The following is a 22,277-nucleotide window of genomic DNA, read 5'->3' on the forward strand; positions in this document are numbered from 1 at the left end:
ATAATTATTCTTTTCGAAATTTGCGTAATTAAAAGAATCAAAAGAGAGACCGTTTTATCGCGCGCGAACGCTTTTTATAGAAATGATCCAAATCTAAATAAGGCTAATCAGCAAAGTGCCATTAGCGGCGGGAAATTTGCGAAAAATCTAGTGGCACGAATTGGCTGATCGTTAACATGGAACGTCGCGATTTTTCACGATGAATCCGAAGGAAGCGCGCCTCCTTTGTGCAAGCCCAGCGAGAGGAAGATCGACCGGCCATTGTTGAAGAACGGCCGAGAGCTGCCTCGTGAGCCATTCTTGACGTTAAATGTGATTTAACGCGGGTGCCGGGTTTCTCGAAAGAAACGGGACGTACGCCATGCCGATATAGCCGCGACGCTGTTGATAAAAGCGGCCCGTGTGTTAGGAAAACAATGCCAATACGGATAATGACGGCCGCCCACGTGAACGTTGCGGTAAATATGGACAGGACGCGGCGATGGAAACAAAGAAAAATTCTCCACAAAAGCCGCGCCTTTACATCACACTTGGAAAATTACGGGGGAATCCGGCCGGAGGTAGATTAGCCGTACTATCAGAACCACCATCCGTCGCATATGAATAATAATTCACATCACGCCCTCCATGGAGCACCGCGCGCGAATACCAACATAACTTCTCCTCTCAATTAGTTCCATTAACGTTTTTCTTGCGGCCGGACTTGCGGAGTTAATTTTCGGTTCACTCGGTACAGCCGATCGCTAACGAGGGTAATATCCTCAGCCTCAGGGTTGCCTTAGGAAGTTGATTTCTGCAGAAGCGCGTTAATTGCCGACGCTAACTGACGCTGGTTTGGTAACGATCGATTTCAGCGTTGAGCGCCCACAATCCTTCGGCGCATTCACGGGGATGTTCGTCCCGCTTAACGGGATATTACGTTTAACAAGATGTTTGCGAATCCCGCGCCGGGCGTTGTTTTAGCCAAATAGGATAAAGAACCGATAAGCAGAGACCGCGCGAGGCGATTCTTCCAATTTGGGAAGAAGAAATATATTCGACGTCCTTTCTCTTCCCGGAACCATCGATCGGACGTACCGGGAATGCCAATTCTAAACGTGTTTGGCGGAATTGATTTCGGTACTCCGCTCGTACTCCACTCCGCTAACCGAGGATAAATTATTTTTGCAAAGTGTACATTGTCCGCGTAACAATTTCGGATCTTCCATTCCGGGACCTCTTGCGTAAAACGAAAAACCGCGGTCTTCTGGCGCGGCCGAGTTTAATCAATAATTGTACGAGTCAATAGTCATAGCTCGTAACAATTTATCCGTTTGAAAATCAAATGTGGGATCACGTGGTAATCCAAATAAATCAAATTCGTTCTAACGTTTTTCGTTTTCCCGCGGGAATTTCATCGGCGATACACTATCTGAACGATGCCGTTTTTCTATATCATGTCAGATTCATGAGGGTATCAATTCCCCGATAACATCTACAAAAACATTCGTCGATCCGGCCAACCTGTAACTCATATAAACCCATTGTGTATCTCAGAGAAGAGAGGCCGACAGAGAGAGAAAGAGAGAGAAAAAATAGGGAGGGAGCAAAAATAGGGAGCGTCGGAGTAGCCGGCGTCGCATCCGGCGCGAAAATCTGCGAGGTTTACCAGCAACTAGTGGCGTCGAAACTCCGAAACCTCCGAACCCCTGAGAGAGAGAGACCCTCCTATAACCCACTCTGCATCCCTTCTTCGTCAAATAGAGATGGAGATAAAGAGATGGAAAGATAGAAAGAGAAAGAGGGTGAAAAAGGGGAAAGAGATAGAGGATCTCGTTCCCCCCATTTTCCACGAGAGAATCCTCCCTCTCACGCCTCGCTTCCGCCACCCTTTCTCTCTCTCTTTCTCTGTCTCTCTCTCTCTCCCCATCGCTCCCTCTTCCTCCGCCCCTCCCCCTCTCTCTACATCTCGCACGCCGCGTTCCTCTCGCGCGCTCGCGCGTTCTTCGGCCTCTGGAGCGAGTCGCAGCATCCGTTGGACCGTTCCGGACTTCAGTCCACGTCGAGAACGCGCCACTGTCGGGACCTCGAGGAGTGACAGCCATCCGGAAGCTCGCGGTCGACGTCGCGTGCACGACATTATCGTTACTCTGTATCAAAGTCCAGCGACGATTCATCGTTCAAAATTATAACATCGTGATCTCTTCTACGACGAATATCGAAGAAAAAGAAAAAAAAAAGCGAAAAAGAAAAAAGCGTCGTCAATTACGCGCATTACGCGCGTATCAGCATAATCTTACGTATCCCTGTAAATCTTACGGATAAATCCAAGCGGGAGCGCAATTTCTTTGATCACGACGTGCCGCTGTTAATACGAACACTCGAGTCATTGCCGATCGAGACTGTGGTACCAATCACGCTCCATTTGGTACCGCGCTCAGGTACGTCACTCGGAGAGGTCGCAAAGTTCTCGAAGGGCATCAAGAAGTCGGTAGGGCTGGAACTAAAACTCGTCAGCAAGTTTTCGGACTGAATTCTCGAATCATCGGACGAAACGAAACGAACAATTACTCACTGGATGCCCTAAGGGCTGCGGAGGTCGCCCCCGGGCCAGCCGGTCGCCGGTTCTGATGCCGACACGTGCTGAGCGTGATCGTTGAGGGTGCGGCGGTGCACAGAAAAAAAGCAGAGCCACGAGGGCCCGCGGGGAGAGCTGAAGAAGAGGGATCTCGAGCCGGGCGACTGCCGGGAGTTGTTGCCCAGTCCCGGCGAGGGGGCGGACATCGGGCCCGGATGCTCGCGAGGACAAGACGCCGGAAGCGCTGCCACGTTGGAAGGGAAAATATTGACGGCCGTCAACAAGTTCCTTACAACGTCCCCTTTGGTTAACAAGGTCAAGTTGCTGATGGTGAGTTTCTCGATCTCTCGTTCCTATCTCTTTCTCTCTCCCTCTTTCTCTCTCTCTCTCTCTCTCTCTCTCTCTCTCTCTCTCTCTCTCTCTCTCTCTCCCCCCCGTTCTCCGTATCTACGTCTATCTCTCTCCCTCTTTCTCTCGTCGACACATACCGGGAATGTCCGCGCGGCCACTGACTCGGCCCCCGTTTAGTTTCCCGCTTTCTCGACGTAGGAGGACATATGTGCTTCGACTTCGCTTTGAATGCAGTTAGTTCGCAGTTGTCGCACAGCACTCGTCGCGATTGTACCTTCCGCCTCCGGGAAGTTTCAGGGTAACGATGTTCGCCGTTGCAGCGAGAAAGGTACAAGATATCGACATGATTCCGATTCCTGATTGACGGGGAATTGGTTTTTGAAGTTAAGTTTCATCCGCGTCAATTTCTCCGAGAGAATGTGAACTAAATTTCTAATATAATTAAGAAGTAAAATACCTCGAATTTTCTATTCGCGCTGGTCGTCACGCGCTCGTGAATACCCCGTTTCGAGTTTCGACTCCCGAGTGTGCTCGTAAAATTTAAGTCCAAAACCGTGACTTGGAATGCAACTGATAATATATGATATACTATATAATTAGTTTTGTTATAATTAACAAGCGGATGTTGCTAAACGTATAATATTCGTCATACATTCCATTAATCTCATCTACGGACACGTGAGCAATAAAGCTTAGCACGCGACTATTTATTAGAATTCCTCACTTAGTTCACGCCGTGCATAATTTACGTTTATTCATTGACATTCTGCTTCGGAGCTTAACCATCCTTGCTTCCCATCATGGAGAGCTTGACGGATCGTGAAGCATAATTGTCGATCCACTTTGCACCTCTGATCGTATCGACGTGATATCGTCACTCGGACGTTTGTCGCTCAATACCTATTTACAGCAATGGGATTTGTCTAATTTTAGAAACTCTTGCCTTGAAATCAAAATACCTCGAATTTAAATAGAAATCCGCGAGTAATTTGTCGTGATATTAATTCGATGGAATTTGCGGGGAAAACAACAGTTTAGAAATCGCTAATGCGTTTCCAGTGTTTCGTTAATAATTTTTACTTTTTTTATCGACAAGTCGATTACACGTAGAATAATCAGAATCGAAGTTCACGCAAAGAGTATATCTTAAAAAATAATTGTAACGTCACTCGCTAAATTTTAAACTTCAACCGACTTGCGAGTTTGACTTACGTTTCGGTAAGATACTATTTGCAACGATGCGCTTGTGAATTAATAATAATAATTGCTCGGTTAATTCCCGAAGGAAAAGGATTATAGTCCCGAGCAGCCTCGTGTACTCTCGAAGATTGGAGATGCACCCCATTGCGCATTACCTCTCCCCCCCTTCTCCTTCTCTATTCCCTCCCCTTATTTGTGTATACTTCTCGTCTTTGCGAAAGAGATTTTTCTCCCTAATTTTCTATGTTTCTTGCGATACTCCAAAAAGCTCTTTACGCAAATCTAAAGAAATTTTCAAGTTTAACTTGGGCTCAACCATCGAATTGCTCGGTGTTCGGGAGAGACACTTAACTTTTAACATCTGCGTTCATGTGTACAATTCCGCTTTTCGTTGATAATTTACTTGCCGAATTCCGGGGAACTTGGAGCGCACATCTGCGCCCATACCCTCGTTAGAGGCACTTTCAAAGGATAAAGTTGTTTCGCTGCTGTGAGTGACGCGATCCGTAAAAATTTCTTAATTGGCGGACTTGCACAATGGCCGCCAATTAATATTTGCTCAGCCGCGTACGTAAACGGATCGTCGGAATATTTCTCTCGATCATTTCAATCGGCTTCGAAATGAACGAATTCTCAATTCGACGCCAAATGCCACAAGAATGCTGCACGGGTGTATGGAGATTTCTATTTTTATTTTTTATTTACGAGACGCACGTCACGCTGAAATAATGTGCAATTAACTGCGTTCCTACGTATTCGTTTACACGCAATTATGCCTTCGATGATCAGCGATGCGTGATACGCGTGCTTGCGTGCGCTACCCACCGCGCCATTGTAATCCAAAATGAAAGCCCATGGATTGCACGAGCCCATTTTTTTCTCGATAAGTCAATTATCTGCTAATAATAGCCTATCGATTGAGGCAGATACGGCTAAGTAACGTAGATGGAAAAGAGAGAATAAAATTGATGTTCCGAGACGGATTGCGACGCGATGTACAAAGATGAAAAAAAAAGAAAAATCTTCGCGTCATCATACATAAAACATGCTTCTTTCTCACCCTCGTTATCGATATATATATATATATATATATATATATATATATATATATATATAACCAAAATGTTGGGGTGGTATCCGTGTCGCGGAGTCGCGAAACATGTAGGAGGAGATGAAGCCTCCTGAGACTCGCGAATTGAAAAGCAATACTTTGCTCGAATACACGCGAAGAACCGGATGGTTTCCACGGGGAAAGTAGATGTTGCGCTTCCATGGGTGGCCGGTGAAGTGGTAGCTGTCAGTATTATGTCAGACAGGCGAGAACATGTTGCTGAAAGCGATCGCGTGACCATTGCATACGAATCGAGACCCGAGGAGATCGCTCTCTTCTTTGCGAGTATCGTTCCGCATTGAATTCTCACGAGTGAGCAAGAGGGAGGGAGGGAGGGAGGGGAGAGAGAGAGAGAGAGAGAGAGAGAGAGAGAGAGAGAGAGAAAGTTTCAGGCACACGCGAAATAAGTTCATCGTCTGCCGCGCATTAGCGTTAACCGCGAGATTCATTACTGCGAACGCGTCGATTACGGGGGTTCAAAGCGAGGGTGGCTCGGTCGACACTTGCCTGCGGTGGCGGGACCTCGAATGTCCGCCGTTCGATTAACGGACGAAATGCTCTTTCGCCCGTCCCCCTCCCCGTAGAAATATTTAATTAGCCCTAATTAAAGTAGCGAAGTGTATTAACGCGTGCACGTAATTTTCGATATACAGGCGGCTGTTCGTCCGTAACACTCGCAAATACGTTTCCGATCTTCCGCGTATGGATTTAAGGGACGGCTTATCGCGTCGAGAAGTTTCCCTTCGCGAGTAATTACATTTGAGAGAGACGGAATCCAAAGGGGGAACTCGTGTTCTTCGCGTTCTTTCACGATTTCTGACGAAGTTGGAAAAATCTCTCATGCGTGCAAATTTGAGTGAACCGTCTCTTTGATCTGTTTTTATTTTAAAACTGAAGTAGAGACGTTTCACATTAGTCCCGTTACATACTCTGGCAATGGCATGTATAATTATACATATTAAAATTGCATGTCTGCTTCATTTATCTGCATAATTCTGCATATCGAAATGAGTTAAAGAATCCACGCTTTGTTCATATTTTAAGGTTTATATCATTTATGATAAAAATAATAAAAAACATCGTAAAAACTTCATATTCACGGTGATTACTTTCTACCGGAAAAACATAAAAATATGGAAAAGAGAAATATACATAATAATCAAAGCTAGATAAAAAATATATGAAACAAGAAAATAAAATACACTTTATTTTTCATTTATATTGTTTTTATTTAATATTTCATTTAATATTTCTTATACATTTGACATTTTTTCGTTTACTTTGTTTAATATCAAAAGATATTTTTGCAGAAAATATGTAACATCTATTATATCATCTTTCTTTATATGTCGGGTTAATGCTTCCAGAATTTTTATTTATCGAATGAGCAAATTTTATGCTCGCAAACATGGTGAATATCGAAATGCGAGATACGAATGAAGAATTTGCGAATTTCTATCACGCACGCGGATTCGACGGGATGCAATGAACCTTGACGTATCCCAGTGTCTTGATAGTGTCAATGATCTCGATATAGTATGGCATTACTTTTGCATGCGATATCATTCGCATGTATCTTTCAAATGTGTCTATTTGTATATGTGGCGATGTTATCCGAACCGCGTCACTTCACATAGGAGACGTGCACAGAGTTCCTTCGTAGAAATTCCATTTTCCGACACATTTCGGTGACATGGGGGACCGACCGACACCCTCCCCCTCACACACACACACACACACACACACACACACACACACACACACACACACACACACACACACACACACAGAGAGAGAGAGAGAGAGAGAGAGAGAGAGAGAGAGAGAGAGAGAGAGAGAGAGAGAGAGCGCGTGCGTGCGTGCGTGCGTGCGTGCGTGCGTGCGTGCGTGCGTGCGTGTGTGTGTGTGTGTGTGTGTGTGTGTGTGTGTGTGTGTGTGTGTGTGTGTGTGTGTGTGTGTGTGTGTGTGTGTGTGTGTGTGTGTGTGTGTGCCGAATGCCGCGCACCAAAGGGAGAGGCGGCGGGTCCGAGCATTGTCCCCCGGGGGCGAGTCTACGACTTTTGCGAGGGTGTCATACCCCGAGTGCCTTTATCGTGCGACGTTACATTCCGACCGTGCAGACGGGAAATTCCGGTCGAGTTCGTTGTGTCGTACGACGAGACAAATAGACGGAGACGCAGTGTAGATACGGACCGGCGACCGGCAACACACACCGGCGCTTAAATACCATCTGCGGAGTCAATTGTGATAGGGTTTATCGATGTACAGATAGTTCTCGATAGGTTGTTCCGTAACCGCGAGAAAGACGCGAATTTACGGCCGCGAATCGAATGGAACATGAAATTCGCGATCGGGCTTGCGTGCGCATAGTTAAGAGATTAATTGCTGCACGCTGAGTCGCAACGAGTTTTGTTCTATATTTGTTTCAAAATATAAGCGAGGATAAATTTAAATAACGATTAGAAACAGGCTCTACAAGGTTCATCGACGTAATTTTATCATAACGCTAACATCTGCTTGAACGAAGTCCTTTTATTTACTACTTTCGTTACGACTATACTTACTCGATTTATCTCAGCGCGTTGTCGTTTGTATATGCGATATACATAGTTTACGAGAGACTCTTACGTGACATAAACCGGAGAGATGCTTGGCCACTTTTGATACGCAACTATATCCTCGAGATCCATCTTCTTGGTCTCCTATAAAATCGCACGAAGAATTTTCCAGGCGTCGAAATCCCTCGCCACGTAGTACGGGACGTTCTTGATTGTTATCTTTTATATTCTAATTTTATTCGTGCCCGATAGAGCCTAATATTTTTACGGTGGAAAAAAAAATAACATCGGAACACAGATCCCTTGTCTGTGTTTCAATAAAACCGCGCTTTTCACTCACACAGCCATATGTGGAACTTTTTCGAGTAATTGTCATCAGCTTGAAAAGGCTTAGAATGTCTCTCTACGTGATTCAACTTCTTCAATTAACGAATTGGGACGCCTTAAAAGCAGCGTGCGCGTAGTTTTCAGACGAGCAAAGACACGTCTCTTTGGGGAAGCTTGGCGACTAACTCCGTTAAGTAAAACATCTCGGCGCGACGTGTCACTCGGTCCGGTTGATATCCGCGGTAGTCTCTAAGAAAACGCGCGAAATGACGAAAACTTGGTTTAGGAGTTAGTGCACACGCGAACTCGCTCAGCCTCTTAAGCATTAACAATTCGCGCCGCGCGTACTTTGTGCACGTGAATTCGATTTTCGCCCCGGGGAAACGCGCGGTGAACGGTGCAAAGTAACGAAATGAGAACACGCTGGAAAATGTCCCGCGGCAAAACGCGCGCATAAATCATGAGCTTAGAAGACGAAGGACACGACGAGAGCACGGCGAGAGTAAGCTCTGTCGCGGGATACATCGGAGATCGCGAGGTAAAGATGACGCGAGGTAAGGACTACTTAATGGGAAATTGAACGGGATTTTCTTGTAATTCGATTATATCCCGGTGTGTCGTATTATAACTCCAGCGTCGCTCAATATCGCGCGCCATCGAGATACCTGGCGTTCACCAGTGCGAATTCAATAGCTCTAATGCATCCGATCGTACCCGCGGAGATAACCCGCTCATATAACGCGCTTGTACCACGCGAGTCGTTTAACCTAACGTGACCGCCGCGTATATCGTCGCTTTTATGTTTTCTATTAGAATTATCTCGAGCAAGAGCAGTAAAAATATACGGCGAATAACGAGTGTGCACTTAAAATGTATTTTACGTGGCCTGTATTTTAGGATACCTTTCGGCCCCATTTTGCACGCCGCTTTATATATATATATATATATATATATCGCTTTATACACGGGCTGTTTTCAAACATGTACAATGGCAGCCTATTAGTTAAATGGACAGCGGTAATATCCTGCCGCATAGAAAAATGTAATGAAAGGTAAAACTTATTTTCGCGGGAGAAAAAAATTTATTCGTTTTATTCGTTCCCTTTAATGTAATATAAGTCCGCGCTAATTACGCACCTCGTATCCGTTCCCGCCTTACACAAAAGGTTAATTAAATGTTCTACATATTTTACAAAATTAGCAATATGAAATTTAGATCTCCCGAGTGGAGGGAGAGGGGAGTTACGAACGTTAATTTATATCGCAAATATCTGAATACTTTGACCACGTGTGATCATACGACATATTGTGCATCTCGTGCGAGCAGATTTACGCGCGTCCTATTTTTACCGCGAGTGAAGAATATCGCTATATCAGTTTCGACTGATACATATTATGTATCATATTGACACATATTGACGCGTATCGACGCAGATGTAGGACATATTGATTATTTTACGCGCCGCGAGAAGTTTTTTTATGGAAGCGCGAGAGCGCGCGTAAAAGAAATCGGGCGGAGAATACATCAAGGGAACCGTGAGTAAGCAGGCTACGCAATCGCGTCGTGTCCTTTGCCAGATCATCACCGTCGTTGGCAGCGTGCATTATGATCCATTATACCACCGCAAAATCCCATATGCATGGAGAGGACGTGAACCATTACCGAATCATTATCGCCCTCGCGTGGGATCCCCGTAGGATTTTCGCGATGTTTCGCGGACGAGCATTTTGCTCCTAAACGCGGCATGACGACACAATAAAGTCTTGGAGCTTAGGAAACAAAGTCATCGCTCTTTATTGATACATTATGCGTACATTTTTGCAGAATTTAATTTTGATGTATAGTAGAATGTGAAATGTAATTGAAGTGAAAAAATATAATTAGATGAGATATAATTAGAGGAGAAAATTAATCAAAACTCTAATCGTATTCCGAAAAGTCAGAATTTAGAGAAGTCGGTGAAAACTGATATTAATCGCGATATTAATCAGAAATTATTTACTGATTCATTAGAAATTGCCCTTATTGAAATTTGGAAAAATGAGAGAAGAGATATAAATTTAAGATAGCGACAACTTTTGATATTAGGTACAAATATTTTTTTTATATTTCTCTCTCTCGCTCTCTCTCTCTCTCTCTCTCTCTCTCTCTCTCTGTCATATCAATAAAATTTTTATTCGCGAGAGTGATAAATTTATGAATGCGAATATTGAATAAATTCTAATTATTGGACGAATTCTAATTAATCAATAAATATAGGATGAATGTTTTTCTTTTAAATTGATGAATGTTTTTTTTCTTGATAACATATTCATATTAATTAAAATTATTAGTCATTATTTTTAATATAAATTTAAAGAAGATTATATTGTACCTCTAAAAATATATTTTAATTTATTCTTGATTATTCTCACATATATTTTATTCTTATCTTTATTTATAATTTTATGTATTAATATCATAATTTTAAATAGAAACAAACTTTTTAATTAAAAATAAGTTTAAAGAAAAATTCAACACTCTTTATTCAGATAGATTCAATTAACGAATAAAGTTTCATGCTGTATTCTTTTATAAAAAAAATATTGTTGAGGAAATGATCCAAATTATCCGAAGATGGTAGTTGAATGTCAGAAGGTGCATTAATTGGTAGAATAATGTCGGGAGACACCGTCTTAAAATATCGGCCGGAGAATATTTTACGGCCACTATTGATGCGATCCATAATTTCATAATCCCATCTTAAGTGGCGCGAACAAAAGTACCGAGTGCGCTCGTCACTGATAAACTTACATTCAACTGAGTCCGCTCCCTCGCACTCTTATAAAAGTTTAATTGACCCAATTGATTAATATCTGCAACGGGCTGCGGAAGGTTCCAGACAAATTCTTCCTGCAGAAAGGCAAAATTTTTATGATACTTTATTACACGTAAATTAACGTCATCTGAATCATATGAATAATAAGATTTAATTACATGATTACATGAATATTCAAGTCACGATATCGAGAGAAAATTCTTTCCGCGGTTAGTTTACAATAAAGAAGAATCTGAGCGTAAGAATCTGATTTATATTACAAATTACTTCCAATGGAAAAGTGTGCACAGATTATATATATATAGCGCGATAAATTAATATTTTTTTAATATATTTATCGATAGCTTAAATGTGTGGTGTGAAATTGTGATACCTCATAATCGATACTTTATCATTAGCTCAAACCGCATCTCTTTCATCTCATATTTTATCGATGAATTAAATTTAAAACAAAATTATAGACGCATATTTTTCAAGTTCTCTAAAAAAAGTATTGCGTTTTGAAATATATATTATAGCCAGAAATATTAATACAGTTCACTGTTGCATGTTCGCGACAATTATTCCTTTGAGCGAATTGTACGTTCCCTTCCCTCCCCCCCTCTCTCTCTCTCTCTCTCTCTCTCTCTCTTTAATCTAATATTGTTAATAAGATGTTCGGGTCACATAACTAATCGGTGGCGTTTTGACAAAAACGAATGCCCGGATAACTCCGAGTTCGTTCCAGTTTGAAAGATAGAAGTGGACACATACTGTGCACGCAACAGGATGGTTAACGCGATAAAAAACTTACTCAACGCGCTTTGACATGAATGAGGTTCACTAGAAACGTGGCCACTAACTTGTTACCGCGCCTATAATCGATGTTACATCCATCAGAGTCGCGGGACTATCTAATGCTTTTGTTCTCCACATTCACGAGTCGATGTTGTCAATTTCGTGTAATGTTACTTGTGTTTAGCAACTGAGAGAAAACGAAATAATTCTGGCAAACTATATTTATGACAATTATGAAATTTAATTAATTTTTCAAAGTACGAAAATAGTATTGGATACTACCAAAATATAGTCGCGATAACAATATATATGAAGAATCTCTTGCCGTAGGAGAAAGATTAACATAATCAGTAGATTAGTGCAAACTGTTTCGTTGCCGGCCACGAAAATGGATTTCGCGGAAACGCAAAGTTCTCACGATGTCACTCTTTATCTCTTCCTCTCTCGTTTACTCTCTCTCTCTCTCTCTGTCTCTTTCTCTGCATCTTAATGCACATTTCCTTTCTGAATGCGTTAAGTGCGGGCTCGCATTTAGATCAACTTGATGCCTGGCTCGCATTCGACGCTTCCGCATTCAGCGCGATAGTATCGTTCGCTCAAGAAACGTCTCCCTCCCCCTCTCCCCCCAATTTCTCGTATACGGAATCGCATTCATGATACGCCCCACACAAAAAAGCGGGCAAAAGTTAGGAATTATAACTCTCCCCGTCCGTATCGTCATCTTTCTCTCTTTCTTGCTCTGCCCGTTAGTATTATTGCAACGTTGAACGTCATTCGTAACTCGAATTCAACACGAGCGAAAGTCAACGATAACACGGAGAAGCATTTTCCTGTGCACACACGTGCGGGCGACGTATTCCTGCAGGAATATATCTACTCGCCGACCGCGAGTACCTCCTGTTGCTCGATATTCTATAGATTGTGTAAAGAGCAAACAAAGTTGAGCGCGCTGAATAAATCAGCCATACCGGACGGACAGGGACCGTGTAATCTTTTATTACATCGTGCGTTGTAATTTATTCTGACGTCATTCACAGAAAGTACGGCGAAATGCGGATCCGGTACACGGTACGGATTATGAATAAGCGAGTTTCTCATTTTTCGAAAATATTTCGCTTCCGCGCGACGTTGTAATAAAAAATTTCGAGGCCGCTCACGAACTCGGCGGGGTGTGTGCTCAGGTACTGCACTCGAATGTGCAAGCTGCAGGTACCTTAAAGTCTTTGCTGAGTAAGCCCTCGTTTTACCGGGAATCATGAAAAGTGAGGACAGGAGATGAAATATAGGAGAAAGAGAGAGAGAGAGAGAGAGAGAGAGAGAGAGAGAGAGAGAGAGAGGGACAGGGAGAATTGCGAGATACATTGCAACCGGGCGTCTCGTGGCATTTTAAATCGGAGGTGAGGAGAGAGTAGTACTGATCTCTCCTCCTCTCTGGATGTCTCCTCCACCCATCCTTCTCACTCACAGTCGCGTTCTCACCCCTCTCCCCCCCCCCGGCTCTCCTCGTTTCGGTCTCACTTTGCATCCTCCACTCGTTCTCCATCCTTTTGTCTCGATTGTAAAGCACGTGGGCGATTTTCGTGCTAGCTCGTACTTGGCGCATCCGCGCGATTAGAATGTTGGCCCGATTCGCGCTGATGCCGGTACCGATTTTTCAGATCGTAACTTTGCGATTCAATCCGAATTGCATTTTTCAGTATCCATGATACTATTCGCGTGATTTTCGGCAATTATCGGCGCGTGCACGATATACCTCTGCTCTTTGCGCACGAGAAAACGAAAAAAATCCTTTTTTAGCGCATTGCGCCAAATGCATTAGGGATGAAACAATATTACATCTCTGACAATTGCTCACCTTCCGGTTGAGCGATCGCTGCACTCTGATTGCGATACATTTTTCTGCCAAAGGAAAAGTTTTAACGTCTACCGCGCACGTTTTAATGTTTGCCGCACGCGATTTCGTCAGGAAAACTCTCTTCTTTCTGAAATACTAAATACTTGCGTTACGTAATTTCGTGATGTTGGATGCGCCGGAAAAAAGCCGGACTTTGCGAAGGTGTCTGCGAAGCGAAAAACAAATATTTGTCGTGCAACAATGTGCCCCGCATTTTCGTGGTTACATTATGCGATTTATTTTGCAAAACTAACAATAGATTAATGAGCAAAAGCTACACGTCGCAATACGTGCATTTTTCATAATAAAAATATAAAGCGCACGTCTTAAACGCGATATGTTTTTAACCGATTTATAATTTTTACATGTGAAATATGTTGTCAATGCAATTGAAAATAAAATCAATCGGAAAAAGTGATTAAATAGCGACAAAAAATATGTGCGAATGTGTCGAATCTTTTATTTTTATATCTCAATAGTATTCATCCTTGAGTTGAATGCTCTTAAGGAATGAATAGTGGAAAGATCCTTTGTGCAGCGGTTTATGAACTCGGCTAAGAGTTATATCGCTTTTATCACGTTTATCAGTCTCGCAATAAATTTCGATATACTTTGATAAGAAAACCGCGAGTCTCTCAGCGATCTACTAATATTTCAGTAAAACTGGCCCGGCGCTCTGTATTGCGTTTCTGTGAGCTACATCTCTTTTACGAAAGCATCAATTTATTTATTCCGTGCTAACAATTCTGAACATCCGCATCGATATTAATTTTATTATTATTACCGCTACATAAATTAATACGTACTTGCAATGTACGTGTGTAACTGTATAATTTTATGGAAACGGCTTCGCGGCGGAAACTTGGTTTTATCCAAGTATATACGTTAAGACAATATTTCGTTTCCCAAGCCTACGCAGAATACGGATGGAGTGTTGGCAAGCAGCGGATGTGTGTTTTCTTTTGATCGATGTTTTATTCTTTGTCGTAGCTACCTCGTACAGACACACGAGGGTAGTTCGTTTTTTTTTCTCTTTCTTTTTTTTCAAAGCGCTACCGATTATTACATCTCGTAGTATCGATTTGTACTTCAGTTATTTTTAATTACTCTTTGTTATTCTGATGTATTGTTATTCTGACGCTTTTTCAATTATCATTAATGGGAATTGTCCATTGAGGACGTCATTATATATTTTTAGTAATCATTTAGCAATAATTATTTACTAGAGATTAATATTACAAATAACTTTTTACATAATTTCTAAAGAATGCTTTTGTCCACAATTATTACTGATGATATTAAATCTACAAAAATCGGAAATTACTTTTTTGTATTAAATAATAACAATTAATAATAACAATTTTTACAGCAGCGATGTTGTGTCTGACGCTTTAATTTCATTTCTGCCTCATGATAGCTATTGTAATTCAGATCGGTTTATGAACATTACGACGTACAATCATTAGGCTTATCGAAATCGCAATTATATTCGACGATGGCGTCGAACACGAAATCGGTTGTAAACAGGCGGTTAACCGCAGCGCTAACGAGTTCATCAATGCATTTGTCGTCCTTCCCGTTATGGTGATTAATCGGTTAATTCCTGGTAATCTCGCATATCTACAATCGAAAACGATTGATTAACCACCATATACACCTCGACATACATACTATCTCCATCTTATCTTTATTAGTTTCTCTTTTTTATTTCACATAAAGAAAAAACAGATTCTCGGAGATTCTTTTTCGTAATAGCAATAAAAAAATTGATCAAATTATGTAGCCCACTTTGTAAGAGATAATATTACTTTACGTTTCGCATTTTCGACGTCGGCGATTATGAGATCGCTCTTCCTCCCGGGAAAATATTTAACACAAGTTCTCCAAGATCTCTAAATATACTCCCCTTTTATTTTTTCAGAATTATTATGAAGGGGAAGGAGTAAAGCACAAAGGGAAAAAAAGTGGTCGCGTAGTACACCACACGCGGCATATTCATAACTTTGTTTCAACGAGAGAGAGGCACAGTAATTTTAAATTTGCGCGCTCTGTAAAACTTTATGGGAATTAGCCCCGAATGGCTCGGGAGGGAAGGAATGAGGCGAAACGAGGGCTTTGTGTGCGCCTTAACAGGATACTCGACGACTGATGTAGTGGGTTGTGTCTTATCTAGATATCTTGAAAAATGCTGGTGAATTTTGCCCCGAGATTTCAGGGCTATCCGCCCGCCGAGAAGAGACCTCATTCCGCGGCGCTTCCGTTAAATCGAAACGCGCCCGAGAGGCAATTACTTATCCCGCCGACGCTTAAGCTACCCCGCGCTGTTGGTACACGGGGGAAATCGAATCACGGGGCGAGATCGACCGCTTTAGATCTAGTGCGAGCATTGAGTATTATACGCTCGTTACAACTCGCGGTATTACGTTAATTAGTCGATGTATTACAGTCAATTTGGAAGCGCGTCGGTTTCCTCCATTGACGTCATTGCCGCTCGGAGAAAGACGGGTGGGGTGGGGTGGGGGGGGGGGGAAGAAGATGCGAAATGATCGGGAGGATGACCTATCGGGTCGCCTCTGTATCTTCGTCTCCGTTGAATAATTTCTTATTGTGTCAGTGATTGAATCGAATCGATGATCGGTGATCCGGAAGTCGCTGCGATTCGGATTCGTCGAGCAGACAAATGTAAAAAGGGACCGATAAAATCTGATTATCCACGATAAAATACGTTGCGGCGCATAAATTATAGAAACTTTCTTAGCTACGCTTCGGTAACTCAATATTGTAACGGATCTTACCGAAGATTATGTTAAACCATAACGTACAATAATTTCATTTCCTGTTTTCAAAAAAAAAAAAAAAAAAAAAACTTCATTCGCCGATAAAGTACGTCACAGCCCGCAAATTACAGAAACGCTTTCACGCGTAGGTAAAACGCAACCGGGCAGGAAGGGAGTTAATACAACCCCAACGGATCTGGTATGTCGCTGAAGACAATTTTGTCTCGCTACAACGCACGTCGGCCTCCAATCCGATCTCGCGAGTTTCATCCTCGCGTCTATCATCAGATATCAATAACTGTCTTCGATGACCTCCTCCGCGTCCCTGTCGCGAGTATCAACGGAAGCCCTTATCGGCGCGACGCGATACCGCACCCTGCCGCTTCCTGCCGTCCTGTAACGTATACACCGAGATCCCATCCCCCTCCCCCTTCCCCCCGCCCCCCTCGGCGGCCGCTATCTTCGCGGGTTGCAGACTCGCGCGATCGCTGATCGGCATGCAAATTTCCGCGCGGCGGGCGCGGAAATGAGCCGCGCCGGTGTCTTCTGCGCCTCTCGCCGTCTCATTCAATCAAAATGCGGGACAGCGTGATCGAGTACTCGCGCCTTATCGTACCTCCACCTGCCGCTCGTAAATCTCCTTTTTCAGCCGCGATTTTTCTCTGCACCTTCATTCCCTCCTCTTCTATCTCCTCTTCCGCTTCCACGATTTCTCTCTCTCTCTCACCTACGCTACCACTTCTTCCCCGAATGTTCTTTAACGTCCGCATGTTTTCTTTCTCGACGCTCTAATTGCCGCGCTCGCGATGTGCGGAATTTCGGGTATGGAAATCCGTTCCGATTTTAGCTATTCGAAGATCCAATAGAACCTCGTAAAATGTAATATCGGAGATACACGCGGAAATTCGGTGTGTCTTTTTAATCTTCTAAGCGTGAAAAAAAAAACTCTTCTAAAACCATCGTTGAACAAACGCGCTTACAACATTTATCTTTGACTAATTATTTTTGTAATCTGTAAAAAAACGACGTATATAAAAAACGACGTTAGCAACGAAAAGCTTAAAAATCAATTTAGGGAATGGCTGGAATAAAGGTAGAATTCTACTTAGGTTTTTCTTCCAGAGATTAACACAAATAAGGGGGAATTGATGTTGCTTATATTGGTTATATATGAACGTGTTTCGATTGTCTTGTAATGATAAAAACAATATGATTTATGAAAAAGAAAAATGGAAAGATATTTGTTATGTAATAAAAAAAGTAATGAATTATTTTAATTTTCTTTAAAATAAAAATTTTATAATTAAGTCCTTATTTCATCCAATCCCTGTTTATTTGCACATATTTGTATACAGAACTCACTGTTAAATAGAAAAAGCGGAATTTTCAACGTTAATCTATAATTAATATACAAGATATAACTAAATATGTGAATGCAACGTATACTTAAAGGATGAATACGCGATATTGAAAAAGAGTTTATATAGACATCTGTTTTGTTTTGTTTCCTTCCGCGAGTTGCAACTATTTTCCGTGTTGCAATAACTCTTGAGTCATCATAACTGATTCCATTTAAATATTTTCATGTAACGTTTCATCTCCCATGTATACAATTTTGCTGATTATTTCATAAGCGTTGCTTCATCGTATTCCACTACTTATTCCAGCTTCTTCTCTTGAAAAAAGCATTACGTAAGAAAATTAGAAAACCACTGCAACTCCCCGGCACGTGCTTTTCTCAAGAGAATGAACTGAAATAACTCATAAAACGCTGTGAAGCGGCGTTTACAAAATAGTCAACGAAGTAGTGCCTGATTTTTCTTTTACGGACGTGTCTTCAACGAGACACGTTAGCCGTGTAACGTAATAAAAAAAGAAAACATGCAAAAAAAATTTAGAGCGGTGGATACAAAGCCTCTTATTCGCAGCATGTCTATTCGCATTGGATTAACAAATTATGATGTCCGCCTCAGTCTTGACGAGTGTACGATGCTAATTTGAGAATACCTGTTATTTGCCATTGCATTATGCAAGCGGTAACATACGTTACCATGAAAATAATTTCCGCTCGCTCGATCCGCAACAAATTTTGAAGCATATTTAGATTTTTGGGCGACGAGAGGATGAGTGGGTTTACTTCGCTCGCCATCGCGGAATAATATATACGTTCATGATTTATTTAAAGAATAAATGATGCCCGATTTCATCGCTGATTTATGAGCGAGCGCATCGGATTGCGTTAACAATATTAATCCCGATATACCCGGACGATGTATTGGGCGAAAGTTTGTTTTAAAGGACAGGTATTTAATCAAAATGAAGTACAATCCTAAATCACGCGAAGCTGCGGGATTCCGCGTTGCGCCACTCACCGGAACAAAAAGTTATCGCATAATTATCATAAATTTCAGACGCGATCTAAATTCAAGTCGCGGCCAAACTCGAAGCCAAATAATCGTCAATTTTTCTCTTTTTAAATCTCCAATTTTAATCTTCTACTCTATCTCGCTAGGCGTCGCCTCGTTTTATAAAAGGATGTCAGCGCTCATCAAAAATCTAAAAAGACCGGATTCATTATGAATCAGTGGAACTTAACGGTCCGCCAAACTGCTATTCGCATCTTTTTATCATACTCAAATCGGTCATACCCAAGTGCTCACACGTTTTACCAATTTCATCGATCCTCGATACGTCAAAATCCTCGGTGTTCGCTCATCCGTATCGAACGTCGTATTTCGAATTCGGTTTCCGACAGAGACTCCCCGGTCCCGATCACGTATGTTTATGCAACGGGGCTGCTAACGTCAGCATTCGCGAAACCGCGATCGGACTTTTGAGTTGGACCGTCCCTTGTCTCTCTTTTTCCCTCCCTTCGTTTCGCTATTTTTAACCAACGAGGAACGTGAGTGGCACATGGGGTGGGTGTAACGGTACGAGGATTGGTTGACGATAATGGCCGTGGTCTCAGCCGTTGCGACAACGACAAGATGCGGTACTACTTGCACTTGCTGCCTCACCTGTCCCATCGCCTGACGAGAATCAAGCGAAGCAATTAGTGTCGTCGTCGACGTTAACGAAGTTTCCCTTGGGCGGCGAAGTATTCGGAAGGGAATTAAGGGCGAGGGATAAGAAGGTCGGATTGCTGTGGTCTCCGATGCATTCATACGATCACCTTTTCTTCGAATTCTTCGGTCGTGGCTTAATTTCCAATCCGGGATGTTCGGGAATCGACTGATGCAACTAAATGAACATCAGACCCGGAGAAACAATCGGATCGACTGATTTGTTAAACTGATTACGAATCAACGGATCGGATGAGTTCGCATCTCGCGAAAATAAATTACCGCTGCATTATCAAATATTAAGGGATTTCCATTTCCTATCGTAACTACAACATTTCGAACGACTCGACGAGCGATGGTAATTCCACACCGCTGTCCCGCGAACAAAATAAGAGACTTGCATAAATAGATAGCAATAATCATGACCGGAGGGGGGGAGGGACGCACGTATTATTGCAATAAATGTAAAACAATTACTTCCGCATCGGCTGACGCGCGATCGTGCCACACGCGCGTTCGCGCCGACTTTGATGCAGTGTTATTATCGTTAATCAATAAGAATGGAGAATATGAATTCAATAACATAGACACAAATACGTAATTGAGATTTATTGAATTGCGTGAGTGTGATCGCATCCGTTTATTAAATTATTTCAACTCTCGCAGCGCGCACACGGCGCTCCGTGAAACGTGGTCCACATCGTGATTACAGGCGCAGGTGTGCCAAATATTTTTGCGGACGAAGGCACCCACATATTTGATATACCACTTGGAAGGTATCCCGGTTTATGGAGGTAATCTGATAAAAGAGAGGAAGGTGCGCTCCTACGTATGTGTGTGTGTGTGTGTGTGTGTGTGTGTGTGTGTGTGTGTGTGTGTGTGTGTGCACATGTGTGTGTGTTACAGGCAGAACTGTGATCCTTTCGGCACTCGAAGAATTCTCGGAAAATTCTCGAAAAGTCACGGAACAAAAATGCACGTCGTACGACTCGTCGCGCCACTTCGTCGGCTCGTTGGCCAACGGGTATATATTCGTGAAATCAGAAAAATGCGAGTAGATTACTCTCCCTGGTTCTCCCTCGGTAAAAATATCGTATCATTTATCTGACGTTACCCGGGCGCGTCCTCGTATTCAAGAAATCTTTAAGTTCTTTAAATAGGAAAATTTTGCCGGAATCATATCGTCGCTTTTGCGACGCAATGCATAATGCATAATACTCCAGAAAATATCTAATGTAATTTATATTAGTGAGTTCTTCCTTTCCCCTCTCTCTGTTCCTTACCCCGTCACGTTTTTCCCATGTTATGAAACTTACTGCAACAAAATTTTAATCATATAAACGGAAAAGAAATTTGCGCAAATCTATCGAGACTTTAGAAGAAAAATGAAACAAATTTCTCAGTTAATTTTACAAGCGGCTATTTAACATAATATATTTTCATATTTAATTGTCGCCAGGAAGTACAGTATGAAAATTAGAAATTTGTAGAAAAATGGTGGCACTTGTCTAACAGGCGTTTGTCTTACAACAACGAGAAATCGACGTAATGCTCGTTAATTAGTCTTTTTTACTCTCTAGCACCTTTATAAAATTTTATTGCTGTTACGTGTGTAAGTTTATTCAGACTTATGGACTTATCGAGGTAACAAGCGCAATTGCAAAAACCTTTGCAATTTATTGGAACACGGGATGTTCGGAATTCTACCGCAGAGGATCTACAATGCGCGAGAGGCGCGAAAGGCGGATGTAAATTTCATATCCCGTTTAACTCGTCGATTAAAAGTGGTAGAAATTCACAGCCATTGTAGGACCATTCTTCTTCGTAATTACTTTCATTAGAGTAACCGGCTCCCGACTGTCAGCAACGATTGCGATCGGTGATGAAGCGAAAATCATTATTTCGCAGAAGGAAGCGCGAAGTGCGATCGACTGTGATACATTCGTTCATCGATAACCGGCGCCGTTTTGCCCGTGACACATCGTCATGCTCGAATAGATGTGTATACCGATCGTAACTTTCTGTGTTTCGCCTAAAAGCAACGGTATTAAATGTTAATGTTAAATTAATCCTCCCGGCGCGCGAAATGTTTGACTTTGCGTCGCCTTCGCAAGCGACTTCCTTTGACGTACAGAAGTTTACAAGTATGTGGATCTTTTTATCTGCATATTTGCAAATGCAATTTTATAAATTACTTTTATGCATATACAGCCACTTGATAATTTTGAAGCGGAATTCCCAATCCGATATTTTATTAAAATAAATAATCATAAAAATGTTATACTGCGTAATAAATGCAAAACAACGTCGTTTGCTCGGAAACTGCTCGGAAATGTGATTTTTTTTTATTAATATCGCTCTTCCCGAAGCACGATATAAATAGCGATATTCTTTAATCTGCCGAAAGACACCATGTGACACAATCGCCTCATAAAAGCGTACATTTTGACACGAACAGCGGCTGCATAATCTTGGCTAAGCGCCAATACACGGCTATTAAAACAGCCATTAAAAATCTGCATTATAATTCCTTGCATGCAAGCGGGGCTAAACAACATTGTCAAGTTAATTAATGTCGGACACGATAGCGCAAGTAAATTATCTTTGTCTTTGTTACGCACGATTTAATGAAGCATATTTAACTGTAAAAATAATGTTGATGAGGATGTACTGTGAACAAATTATATTGCAAATGTACATGGAACATGTTCTTTTGTTGATTCTTCTCTCGCAAAAATTTGCTATTCCCGCTCTGTTCTCTCGCGATACGAGGTTTCACACTTAATGCAAACAGTTTTTCATTTCTCTGGGGACAAATAGGTGCTCGGTACTTTATCATCGTGG

The 22,277-nt window shown here is 42.1% G+C and overlaps 1 protein-coding gene across 3 annotated transcripts in view; it reads left to right on the forward strand.

Annotated features, from left to right (window-relative positions):
- The window catches only part of LOC105433315 (neo-calmodulin), a 67,118-nt gene that overhangs the window by 7,754 nt on the left and 37,087 nt on the right, over nt 1-22,277 (forward strand). The window contains exon 1 of one of the 3 annotated variants that reach the window (XM_011648575.3): nt 1,997-2,887. The exons of 1 other annotated variant lie outside the window; for it this stretch is intronic. In XM_011648575.3, the coding sequence (XP_011646877.1) occupies nt 2,885-2,887 (3 nt within the window). In that variant the 5' untranslated portion in view covers nt 1,997-2,884. Of the gene's footprint in view, nt 1-1,996; nt 2,888-3,083; nt 3,237-22,277 lie in introns of those variants that run through there. One more of the 3 variants, XM_011648574.3, reaches the window with a different exon arrangement.

This window comes from Pogonomyrmex barbatus, unplaced genomic scaffold, assembly GCF_055798465.1.
Source record: "Pogonomyrmex barbatus isolate J1 unplaced genomic scaffold, ASM5579846v1 scaffold1, whole genome shotgun sequence".
Lineage (NCBI taxonomy): Eukaryota > Metazoa > Arthropoda > Insecta > Hymenoptera > Formicidae > Pogonomyrmex > Pogonomyrmex barbatus.